This window comes from Apis laboriosa, unplaced genomic scaffold, assembly GCF_014066325.1.
Source record: "Apis laboriosa isolate Shangri-la unplaced genomic scaffold, ASM1406632v1 scaffold34_cov151, whole genome shotgun sequence".
Classification (NCBI taxonomy): Eukaryota; Metazoa; Arthropoda; class Insecta; order Hymenoptera; family Apidae; genus Apis; species Apis laboriosa.
This window is the reverse complement of record NW_025222928.1, coordinates 3,609,396-3,621,728: the sequence shown is the minus strand read 5'-3', so window position 1 is coordinate 3,621,728 and position 12,333 is coordinate 3,609,396. Positions and strand designations below refer to the sequence as shown.

The window sequence follows — 12,333 nt, the reverse complement described above, 5'->3', positions numbered from 1 at the left end:
GAGGGGCTTTGTTCATCGGGTACGTATCGCGATCGACCAGCCTAGACGAGATAGAATCTCTTTTCTTTCCAACCTCGGCGGGAGAACGAACGTGTTTATCCGCGAGCGATTGCGACACGATATGTTAATGCCCGCGTCTGCGCTCTTCCCACGTGACGCTGACATGCGTTTCCATCGTGTCCTGGAAAAATATTCCGCCCCAACGACGCCGCGTATCGATGCACGCGGCTCGAGGCGAGAGATAGATCTCGAGGAGAGTGAGATCGTCCCGTTTAGCCAATTAAGACCGACATCTTAGACAAAGGTCGAATTTTTTAAATCGTTGGAAAAAGAAACGTTAAAGATTTTCATTTTTCAATACCGTCAATGCCGCGTCGATCGAATCAATCGGAATTGAACGATGTCACGATCAATCGTGACTCATTCGTGTGCCAGTTTCACGAACAAGTGGGAAACGGAGCATAAAATTAAATTAATTTATTATATCGTGGAAAGAATATTATTTCTGGCTTCTATTTTTTTATACAAGCGAATTACAATAACTTGTTTCCCAGCTATTTTTACTTTTCGCGCGATTTCTCAATCACCTTGTTCCAGAATTTGACAAATTCTATATTCTATATTTCTTTTAGTCTTTCAAAATGTTTTCAGCTTTCAGTCCATGATTTCTGAATTCTATCCAAAATGTTAAAATTTGATAAAATCACTGCTTTGTAACTCACTTCTATAATTATTAAGTCATCTTGTTCTACTTCTAATTCTTCTAATCAATTTTTCGCGATCTCGTTACTCGTGTTTCAAAACTTATTGATCACAGCCATTCCGATATCGAAAAAAACAGCGGTGCCCAGAGACGTGCATAGGGATCCAAGAATTGGACAGAAATTAGGTTCCACGGCCGCGGACAAGGGCAACGCAACGTAGACCCCCGTCGAAGATGATATCTGACGGCAAACAAGCCGGCACGTTAACGAGCCCGTGGACCAGAGGGAAACGACGAAAAGGACCGATGGACATGGAACGGCGAAGAAAAGCCTCGAATGGCCGCCTTGGCCGAGCAAATCCCTTGTCCCTCGGTGACAACCTCGATCGTATCTGAACTTTGGTAGAGCTTAGGCAACCGAGAATCGAATTAAACTCGAATCGAACGATCCAAAGAATCGGACGATAAAGAAAAATTCGCAAGTTTGTCGAAACGGATGCAAAGATAGGGGAATGTGTGACGATCTCCACGCGCGGAGGAGGACGATTTAAGGCTACGTGTGGTCTTTCTTTAGCTCGTTTGAGGTATAAACAATATTGTAATTGAGGATTAACGAGAGAATAGCATGCGGACCGCTACCTCGTTTACCGAGGAGAATCGATTCGTTGAACAGCATTTAGAACAGAGATTCTCAATCGTATGGACGTTGCACGTTTTTATCGTGTCTTTAATATTATTGATCGATAAGAAGAAGGTAAATGTAAGATGAATCGAAACAATATTCTTATTGTTCGTTAGAAAGTTAATCGTCAATCACAGTTTAAGAATAAGTCGTTGCAAAGTTTTCCAAGTGTTGTTTAATTGAAATGGTGATATAAGAGACGTTTGATCGATGCATTTAATTTCCCTCTAATCTTGGAAAAGTTAACACGTCAACCCCCTCGATTTCCCTCGGTTGCGGAGCGATGCATTAACCTATCAATGTGAAAACAACTTCCTCTCTCCAACAGCACGCGAATCGAGGAGAAAGTCTCTTTTTGCAACATGCTTCGACACGAACAGAAGAAACATTTTCCTCTTTTATATACGTGAAAATTCTTTCGTAGTTTCGAGGCTACGATTCATCACGTTAGAATTCCATTCCGCGTGTCTTCTCATCCTCGCGTCCACGATATCCGGTTCTCCCGCCAGTGACGGATCAAGAAGGTAGATATACAAAATATATAATAAATTATAAATTATACTTTTCACTCGTTTTTTTTTCACACATTAATTAATAAATAAATCATTTACATATTCGAAATAATAGAATAATTATCTCTGATTAAAATAAAGAAAACTAAGTGAATGTTAACATTGATAACAAGATATTTTACAATATATAATTATTCATGATTTATTTATATTTCTCATCCTTTCAGACGAATAAATTAAAAACTATAAAACTATATGCATAATTCACGGATAAGTAAAGCTAAAAAGAAGAATAAAAAAAAAAAATTGCGAGCGATTAGTTTAAATTTTCAGTTCAAACGTGAAATGATATTTATATAACAATCTATATATAACTCTTTCCTTATCCTCGCCCCCCTTCGTTACATCCGTCCCTGTCTTGCGATTGACGTCGCAAAAAGAAAAGACCAGCGGAAGGCTTGGACAACGAGTCGAGGAACGTTTTAATCGCTGTGATTTCGTTGTTGGCTAACGATGGGATAACGATCGCTATATTCCCCGACGAGGTGGTACGAGATACGGCCGCGGATAAGGGCATGCTTCGCGTGCTGATCGCGGTGGAACGCGAAGACAAAGTTTGATTTCGCGGGTGTTGCGTTACCGTTTAACATCGCTTAATTAATACGGGTACGTACATAGAGAGCTACGTACGTACGCGCAAATCGCGAATCGCGGGGAGTGAACGCGGGCTGATCGAAATCTCGTCACGAAACGAGCCGACGTTTCTCATCATGCGATGAATTTTAAAGCCCTGTGACAAATACGCGAGTGGCAATTCTTCCTTTAACGAGAAGAATCCGTGACATCATCGTGGCGAACGTGAAGATACTCGATGGATAATGAGCGTTTCCCTTTCTGATTCACCTTTTATTCCATATATTCCATAATTCGTTTGGAGTTTAGTTATTTAGTTGTTTATTTACTTCAATTAATTGAATCGTTCGACGATTAGATTTGGATAGGTTTTTTTAATCAGGAATAAAAATTGTTATATGTTGTTTGGAATGGAGCGGAGAGAGGAGGGATACGAAACGAAGATTTTTGGAATTTGTAACGTGTTATTTCGTCATTTTCTTGATATTAATATCGCTACTTCGGATCGTGTTACGAAATATTTGATAAGAACAGATCCAACTCGAATGGGTATAATATCGAAATGTGAATATTGTCGATCATTTCGTTTCTCTATATATTATCAAAATACACGAGAGGATAATCAATCCCTATTGATATAATAACTAAAATTTCAATTCCAATTTCAATTCTCGTCGATACTAATTCTATGATAAATCCAATTTTGTTTCATCGACACCAGTTCTCAAATTGTTTGATCGTACTAATAAGACGTTAAATAGAAAATCTTCGAAACGGTCGATAACAACCGTGCTACGTAAAAATGGCGAAGTGAAAGTTTTCCAGGTAATACTGGAATCGTCAAATATTACGTAACAGTTGTTTCTAGAATTATCTATCCGATACCAAAAGAAAAATCTTCAACAAATTATCTTTCATCTAAGTCTTCTTAATTTCTTAATTTCAAATCCGATATTAAAATTATTATAATATACTTTTCCCTATGTAAATAAATAAATCGTTTAAATTCAAATCTATCAAAAGATTCCAAATCTATCAAAAGTTCCAAAATTCCAAAAAATGCGAAACATCATTCGAAATCCAATTTGATATCCGCAGGAAAGTATGTAATTAGACGAAAGAAATCTCTCGTCACGTAAGGATAGAAAAACTGAAACTGAAATCGATCTAACATCTTATCAACGGTATCACGACAGATCGCAATCGAGAACGATGAAACGAGAGCGCCGCTTAAAGACACCGCGACACGATTTCCTCGAGCCGTCCCTACTTGATCGACGTGGCGCACGCTTTTGATTGTTATTGATCAATCGTTTCGGCGTGTATTATACTTACACGGGTGTAGTAAAAGTGAGAGGACGTATAATATGCACACACCGTGCGACACACACACACACACACACGTGCAACAGAGAGAAAACTGGCACGCCACGCGGCTCTATAACGCTGCCACGACACAACGAATATATAGAGACGGCGGATCTTAATGAATCTTTATGGGATGGTGTCGTGAACTTGTGTACCCTCCGGTGACTGACTGAACCCGGCCAACCAACCAACCATTGGCGCGCCACACCACTCAGCTTCTGGGATGCTTCTCCATTCTCGTTTATTCCCTCTCGTCTTTCTCGTGTTCAAACAGAAGGGAAAATCGTGGCAACTCTGGCGTGTCGAGACACGTTCGAAATATATCGAACTTGATATTAAGAATGAGTCGATTTTCGTTTGCTTTAATCGTTTCAGGCTTTGGAGAGATTTCCGGAAAGGAAATAGGCGAGAGGATTTTTAACTTTTGAAATTTTTGGAATTTTTCTTTTAGATTAGAATTAGTTTTTTTAGAAAGTTGAAACGTTTTCGACGAGTTTGTTGGAGATTGTCGGAGGACGAGTGTAAATTAAATTTAACGGAGAAAGAAGTTTTGAAGTTTTTAGAAAATGGTAATAAAAATTTGGAGGGAGCAGGTGCGGCATGTAAATTAATCGGTAAGAAGAATCTAGACATGCAAATTCGTCGGAATAAAATTATCGCGGAACGGATACGCGACAAAGATAGTCCCGAATATCTTTCAAATCCATCATCGTGGCTTCTATCGTGGTTCGAGACGATAGAATTTCGATTCGAAAAAGAAAAAAAAGAAACAAGGAAGAGAGGGCTACGCCAATGCGACGAGTTGCTCATTAGCCCGAACGATGGCGTTGCCGCGTGTTTGATAGTGTGTTGACGCGCGCTCGTCGGTGTTCGTAAAATTTGAAGGGCGTGCAGAAGGTCCGTGGGGTCCCGACGAGTCGCGTCTTGATTGTCATCAAGCCGTTTCTCGTCGCGTGATATCGTCATTAACGCGCCAAGCCCTGAAGAACGCCGTCGATCTCGTACACGCGGAGACCGCGTTTCGTCCATCGATCCGCGCCGATCGATCCATTCGAAACCTTCTCACGATCCACGCCACTTCGATCCTCGTGCGATCGATAAACATTCGACGAACGTCGATGGGAAATCCACGTCGATGATTAGAGGAATAATTTATTTCTTTTTTTATCGCGCGATTCGTCGTTTATCTCTCTTATTCGTCTCTTCTTATCTCTTCTTTTTTAATTTTACTCCATTTATAATATAATGATAATTTATAATAAATAAACGCGGAGTTTTATGGCAAGATAAATTTTTTTTATAAATCGGTTGATGAAATGAAAGTTGGGATATTAAATTGACGTGAAAGATTCATTTCAACGTGTACAATTGTGAAAAGAAAGCGAAAGTGATTTGAAGGATTTATTCAATTAGGTGTATTTGAGCTAACTTTAACGAGTTGCATTTTTGAAGAGATTATTGATCTCTGTTGTTGGCAATTTTTCAAATTTTTACGACGAATGAATTAAGATGTTTCTCTTATCGAACGTTTGAGGAAACGTCGATCGCGATTAATGGCGGACGGAGCGACCATGAATCGTGACAGATTAAATCTAATGACTATCTCGGTGGATAAAAACGGAGATATGGTAATTTAATAGGGGATTAAATTGAGTTGGGGATCTGTTATCGAATTGTTGGAAGCTAGTAAATTCATTCGTAGTTTCTGGACTTCGATGAAAGATTTTATTTACCCAAGGATCTGGTATTTCAGTTATTATCGCTGGCAATTATCAAACTATCATCCATTGATAGAATTTATAGAATGTTGCATCGACTTAAGTCACGATAAATTATCAACTTGTTACGATACGGCTAGAAACTAGCATCATTTATAAAACTCTTCAATTAAAAATTCTACCTTCTACTTAATCCTTAATCTTTACTCGTCGCGTACTTTTAACTCCCTTCGTTTCAAATTCTAATTATTTAATCAAATCGAAAAATCTACTCTATCGAATTGTAATATGAAATCTTTTTTTTTTAATAAAAATTATTCCTCACCAAAATTAATAAAACATCAGCCACTATATTATACCCTTTAAATTACTTTTCTCATTATACCAAATTCATACTATACTAAATCAAAAATATCCACTTCCACTTCTAGATTCGATTTTATCACCACAATTACCTACATTCCCTTTCATAAAAATTCTCGACTACCATTCTAAATAAAAAAGAAAAAAGAAAAGAAAAAAAAAAAAAGAATCACTCACCGGGATCCGAGGAGTCCAAACTAGCGGGCGCCTGTGCGCTGAGGGGTCCAGGTGTGCCCCCGCTTCCGGGGCTGCGCGCGTCCTCGTTGCCACCCGCGCCAGGGTACGACAGCGACGAGGAGGGTGGCCTCTGCAACAAACAAAAAGACGACACGAGCGTTTCGAGCGTACGTTTGAAAACAACAACAACAACAATTGCAACTCTAATCCCCTTGTCGCACGAGGCGATCGAAACGACTACGAGGGAATCGCGCGACACGATCGTTCGGAAGAGGAGCCCTCCCCCCTCCCTCCCCTCCCTCTCTCTCTCTCTCTCTCTCTATCTGGGACCGTCAGACACACGTCACGTCCGCGGGAGAAAGGGTTGTTCCGCGAGGCGTGCGCGGGCAATACCGCGCTGGCCCACGCGGTACACTGAAATACCATTGACGGGGGGGCCCGCTACGGGCCGATTTCGATCTCGATTAAAGGCGGAGCACACGTACCACCGCCACGAAAATGCCCACCGCATAAACGATCGGGACGGGTGGACGCGCGATCCTTACGAATAAACGATAAACGCGTCGGCAAACGTTGAATATTCTCTCTCTCTCTCTCTGTCTCTCTGTCTCTCTTTCTCTCTCCTCGTCTCTCTCTGCTCGATTATTCCGCGTGTGTAGCCGGTGTGATAATCAGCCCGAGCCAGCCCGTTCGGGAAAATACGCACACGGCAAATTGCTGGCCCCGTGCGAGGAATACCATACCATGGTCGAGGGGGGGATGGGAGAGGGGGGCCTATGGGTATATCGGGGAGCCTAATTGTTCCGTTTAGATTGCGTGAGATAGATCTGCGAAACGAGGTTCGAGATTTCGGCGAGAAAGGAGATTTGGAAAATTTCGCAAGAGTCGTTTTTCTTTTTTTTTTTTATTAATCAATGCGATGATTGATTATTCGTTCGGACGGATGCCATTTTAAGGAGTAAGGAGTAAGGAGTATGGATTATAATTTTTGCCAATGGAATTTTTATGCTCTTGATCATTCTGACTCTATTGTTACTTCATTGTTAAAGAAGGATACATTGGTATACATTGTACTTTTAATCGGATAAAGTCGAACGAGTATGTGTAAATTGTAACGAAATAAAGTTGGAATATCTAATTCTCGGTCTTGATGATGTTGGAGAAGAGAAGGGCGTATAATAGACGTCAATAATTTTTCTTTTCCTTTTTTTTCCCATAAATGGACGTATTAAAATCACATGAAGGTATCGGATACGAGGATGCATCGACAGAATATGAAATATTAATAAAAGAGGATCCCCGAAGAAGAAACGAACGATTCGAATCGATCGCTTCATTTCTCAATCACGTCATGAAACTTTCCTTCCATCACACGCATCGAACGCAAGCAAAATAATAATCCGGCTGTGACACGTTGCTCGTGCGCATTTCTATTCCACAAACCGTACGTGTAATACGAATCCAACACCTCCAATACAAATTCGTTTCCCTTCCTCCTCCTTCCCTCTCCTGCTCATCGAATAATAAAATAATCCAAACGTATCGTGAAAAAAGTACCATATATATATATATATGGAAAATTTCCAATTGATTTTTATCAGAGAATTCCGTACGAGAGAAATGATCGAGGATCTCTTCCAAGTGTTTCAGGCATACGTGTTTATGCGAAAAGCAACGGTATCGATCGTGGCCCGAGGTCGTAGGATAAGAATTCCAGGCAGGCCGGTGGTATCACGAAGCGAAATGTCTGGATATATCACGTCTGGTGGGGCAACAATGAGTGACAGCTGACTCCCACATGCTGTCACAGGCGTCATCTTCGCGATAATGTACCCGACTCCGGTCCCCCTCTCTCTCGATTGGTCGTATCTGGTTAAAATCGTTACACGGTCAAATCTATAGGACCTTCCTGCTGCTGTCGGAGAGTCACACTCGCGCGGGTGAGGGGCGATGCGCGCGCGATGTGTATCGATGAGGGAAACGTTTGAGGGGAAGAAAAAATAAAAAAGAAAAAAAAAAGAAAGAAAGAAAGAAAGAAAGAAAGAAAGAAAAAGAAAAATAAAAACGACGAAGAAACGACGTTGACGGATCGCCGTTGAAATTCCTGGTGAGAATTTTCTTGCCGAATGGAAATTTCTGATTTGAAGGGATTCGACGAGCGAATAATTCTCTTCGAATCAATGCGTGTTTTTTAAAAATATTAGGATATCCAGTATATTAGACTTTGAAAGAAATAACGGAGCTTGTTCGTGATGAATATTTTCAGAGTCGAGAACGAGTCGAATAGAAAATTTTTCATCTCCTCGTAAATATCTATCCATCTTCTTGCTCGCTCCTTGTATCTTTCGATCGACGCTTCTATCACACTTATATCATTCGCATACACGTGGATCGATGACGAATCCCGCAAATTCTCTCTCTCTTTCACAATTATTGAAACGAAACGAAAGCAATAATAATAATCGGTGTTGGCCCCGATTAGATACGATTAATCTAGATTTAATGGGAAGGAAAATTGAATAGGCACAAGTTTGTACACGTTCCAATTAATTCCACATAATTCTCGTCCGGGACGTCTTAATTTTCATTTGAAGGGGCCCCGCGATCGCTCTCGTCTCCCCGGACACGAAGAGGATATAGTGTACGCCGCGCGACCGACTATATACAAGAGCGGGAACAAGCGGGAATGGGGGGACATTAATAATGCATCGGTTGTCGCTGGATTGCTTCCTACTAGCAGCAAGTACGAAACAAAAGGGTGAGATGCTTGTCATTGTCACCTACGAGGCGAAGATCATCTTGTCGGCCGCGATCGTTCGGATCGGCGAGTTTAATCCGGACGTGTTGACGAATCGATTAAAATCTATCCCTTTGAAATGAGGAAAGACGGTACGTTATAAAGTGAAATCGAAGACGATTATTAACGTTTTAAAATTGTTTATCTCACGGAGAGAGAAAGAGAGAGAGAGAGAGAGAGAGAGATTAATTTAAGATAATAAAGTTAAATTTTTAAATCTAACTATGATCTTGAAGTATGGATTAAGGACATACTCGTATTCAAGTAACTCTTTTCTTTACGAACGACAGTGTACAGTGCGATTGCCATTTGTCAATTGTTTATACGAGCGCATCGCGGTGGTCAATGAAATCGATGTAACGGGTGAGCTTATCTTAATCTACTTTCCCAGGGATTTGAGAACAACGATCCTTTTTTTTTTAGAATTTTTATTCCATTTTTTTTTTTTTTTTTAGAAATTTTATTTTACTTCCAAGGGAACCAAGAGATATTGAACGAATCAATTTTTATACAAGGTATCCCAAATTTTATCAACAGGAATTTTATCTCGAAATTTTTTACCGAAAACTATTGTATTATCAAAGGATATTTAATCGTACGCAATTTTCAATCATCTTCAGAAACTAACTAAATTTTTCGATCCATATGACTTTTAGACGCGTATCTTATATTAACTCTGACCCGTTATACATTTTGAATGCCGGCCACGGTGCGATATGTGTTTATATAAACAGTTGGTAAGTGGCGATCGCACACACGTTGCTCATGGAAGCACACACGTATAAGAAGAATTCAATGGTATAGTGGCAAAACGGTTTGAAGGTGGATTTTGGCCCCCGGTGACGTCACTTCCTACTAAAGTCCCGCCGGTCTTTTTTCGTTTTTTAAATGGACAGGCAAGGGTCCGGCTGCGTGACTCGTGTCGATGCAATGATAAACGGTTAACGGGTCGACGGGCATACGCGGTCTCGTTCCACCTCGTTGCCCGGCCTCTCTATCTCTCTCCCTCTCCCTCTCCCTCTCCACCACCTCCTCTCTCTCATCTGCCCATCTCACTGTTTTTATCTACCACTCCGTCTACAGGCGCTCTTAAAGCGTAATTCGACAAACCGGATGTCTGGTCTGCCCCCTTAAATAAATCAGTTTGCCCGCATCTCATATTCCACCCCCGCTCTGGCCGAGTCTCCGCCAGAGTTTCCTTCCCGCTCGCCCTTCCCGCCACGGAAAACGCGGGGTCGAAAGGAGAGAAAATGAAAGAAAAAGAAGAAAAAGAAAAAGAAGAAAAAAAAGGCGACGATGATGGCGTGATCTGTGACGAAACCGGGGCCGACGATTGGGCCGCTATCATCCCGAGTGAAAGGAGTAACGCGTGATCTCATCGAAAGTCTGTGGAAATACACCGACTTACCGATTTATTGTGAAACGAGGCTTTTTAAATAACTCGCCTCGATCTCCACAATCTTTGCATAACGTTGCAAACATACGAATTTTTTTCGTATTCACGAGATTTCTCGTAATCAATAATCTCTTCGATCATTGCCTCTTTTCGCTTGCAATTAGCCGGATGTTTACAAAGATTAGATTACACTTTCGGATCTATTTACGTTAGAAATTAGAGAAAACGCGTGTAAAGAAGGGAATACGGCGGAACAGAGAGCTCTCTAGCTAGAATACATAAATAAGATTGCATAAGATTATTACGCGTCGCGACGAAGATTTATCGCTTGGATGAGGCGTGTATAACGCGGAGGTAGTGATCGAGTATCACTAATTGATCGATAGATCTGTCAACGGATCTGGAACGATCGGTGTGAATGGCATTCTTGGATAATTAATCGATAATAATCCCATTATTTAATAATACATACAGCCTATATATATTTTTTTTACAGCCTATATATATATATATAAATCAAGGATCTTTCAAAACAACTTTCCATTTCATTCATTCGAATAGAAACAACTGTATATCGCGTACAAGGAGCCTCGTTCCTCGATTTCGTGTTCAACAAGAAAAATTTCCATCATCGATCATCATCGATCGTCCTGATCCGCTTCGGAAGATGGTAGCCGAGAGGAAAAGAGAGGTTCCGGAAGAAAGGACGACGGTAGAGTGGAATGGAACAATGGTGATGACACGCGCGCGGGCTATAAATTATAATAAAGGCCGATGTTGGAAGCGCGGACGGGCGCGACGCTGGTTCGCTATCGGCGCGTCGATCGCGAGCCGATGACTTACGCGCTCGCGCGCCTCCTCGAGTCATTGTACCCACGTATTAATTGGTCGTCGTAACATAATGCCGTATAATTATGTAATTAGCGGCCGAGCATTACTCTCGCTGACTGGTTTACGGTCGAGATACGTAAATCTCTCTCTTTCTCTCTCTCTCTCTCTTTTCTCTCTCTCTCTCTCTCTCTCTCTTTCTCTCTCGCGATTAATTTATTGCCGCTACGAAGCGAAAGCGGGCAAGCGTCGCGCGACCACGAGGAGGAAGGCCGATAGCGCGGCGGAGGAGGGACGAGGATGGGATTCTTCACCAAATGAGACGAGGAGAGGAGACGAGGAGGGTGCGAGGAAGATGGAGAGCGTGCGGAGGAGGCCACAAGATTCATTCGAGACACACGGCGGTGGATGTCGGCCTGTCTAGGTCGCCTCTCGGCCGGGCGAAGAGGAGGCGGAGAAACAGGCGCGGAGGCCGGCCACGACGATAGCGACGAGTGTCGAGGGCGCGACGCGGAATCATCGTCAGCTTGGCGTTGCGAGAAGGCCGACGACGAGGAAGAGGAGAGAGAGAGAGAGAGAGAGAGAGAGAGAGAGAGAGAGAGAGAGAGAAGGACAGGGGTCCCGGTTCGGTCTTGAATTTCTCGACGATACCGGAGGCCGTCCACGGCGATCATAAATTACGATTTATTGCCGAGCCAGCGCCTCCGCTCCACGGATTATCTTATGCTTATGTCAGCACGCTACAATTATTATTTACATTTTCCGCGGTAATGGAATTCCGGCCGGGAAGTACGCAGACCGCAAAACGACGTTTTGTTTTTTAAAGTATCTTGGATCCGATGGAGGGAGGAAAGGTGACGATTGGATATTTTATATTTTTCTCGAGTTAATCTTAGTAACTTGGTAATTGTTTTGAAATCTTGGAAAAATTGGAATTGAGATGATAATTTGGCGGGAAATTTTGAAAGAAAAGCAAAAGCTACATTACTCGTCGACTGTTGCTCGCTGCGAAGGAACAAGGTTGAGGTTAAGATAGCGGGCAAACTATCAGTCCTCCACAGTTTTCGAGATACGCAACTTTACGACTTCCTAGAATGTTCGTTATCTATGACGTTAGAAATTGACGACATAGAGATCGGTAAATAGCGCAAAAGTT

General features: G+C 41.7%; 1 protein-coding gene across 5 annotated transcripts in view; it reads right to left on the bottom strand.

The window, feature by feature from the left end:
- The window catches only part of LOC122715137 (homeobox protein homothorax), a 495,480-nt gene that overhangs the window by 299,979 nt on the left and 183,168 nt on the right, over positions 1-12,333 (bottom strand). For all 5 annotated transcript variants that reach the window (XM_043937070.1, XM_043937066.1, XM_043937065.1 and 2 more), the window contains one exon: positions 6,157-6,286. In XM_043937070.1, the coding sequence (XP_043793005.1) occupies positions 6,157-6,286 (130 nt within the window). The remainder of the gene's footprint in view (positions 1-6,156; positions 6,287-12,333) is intronic.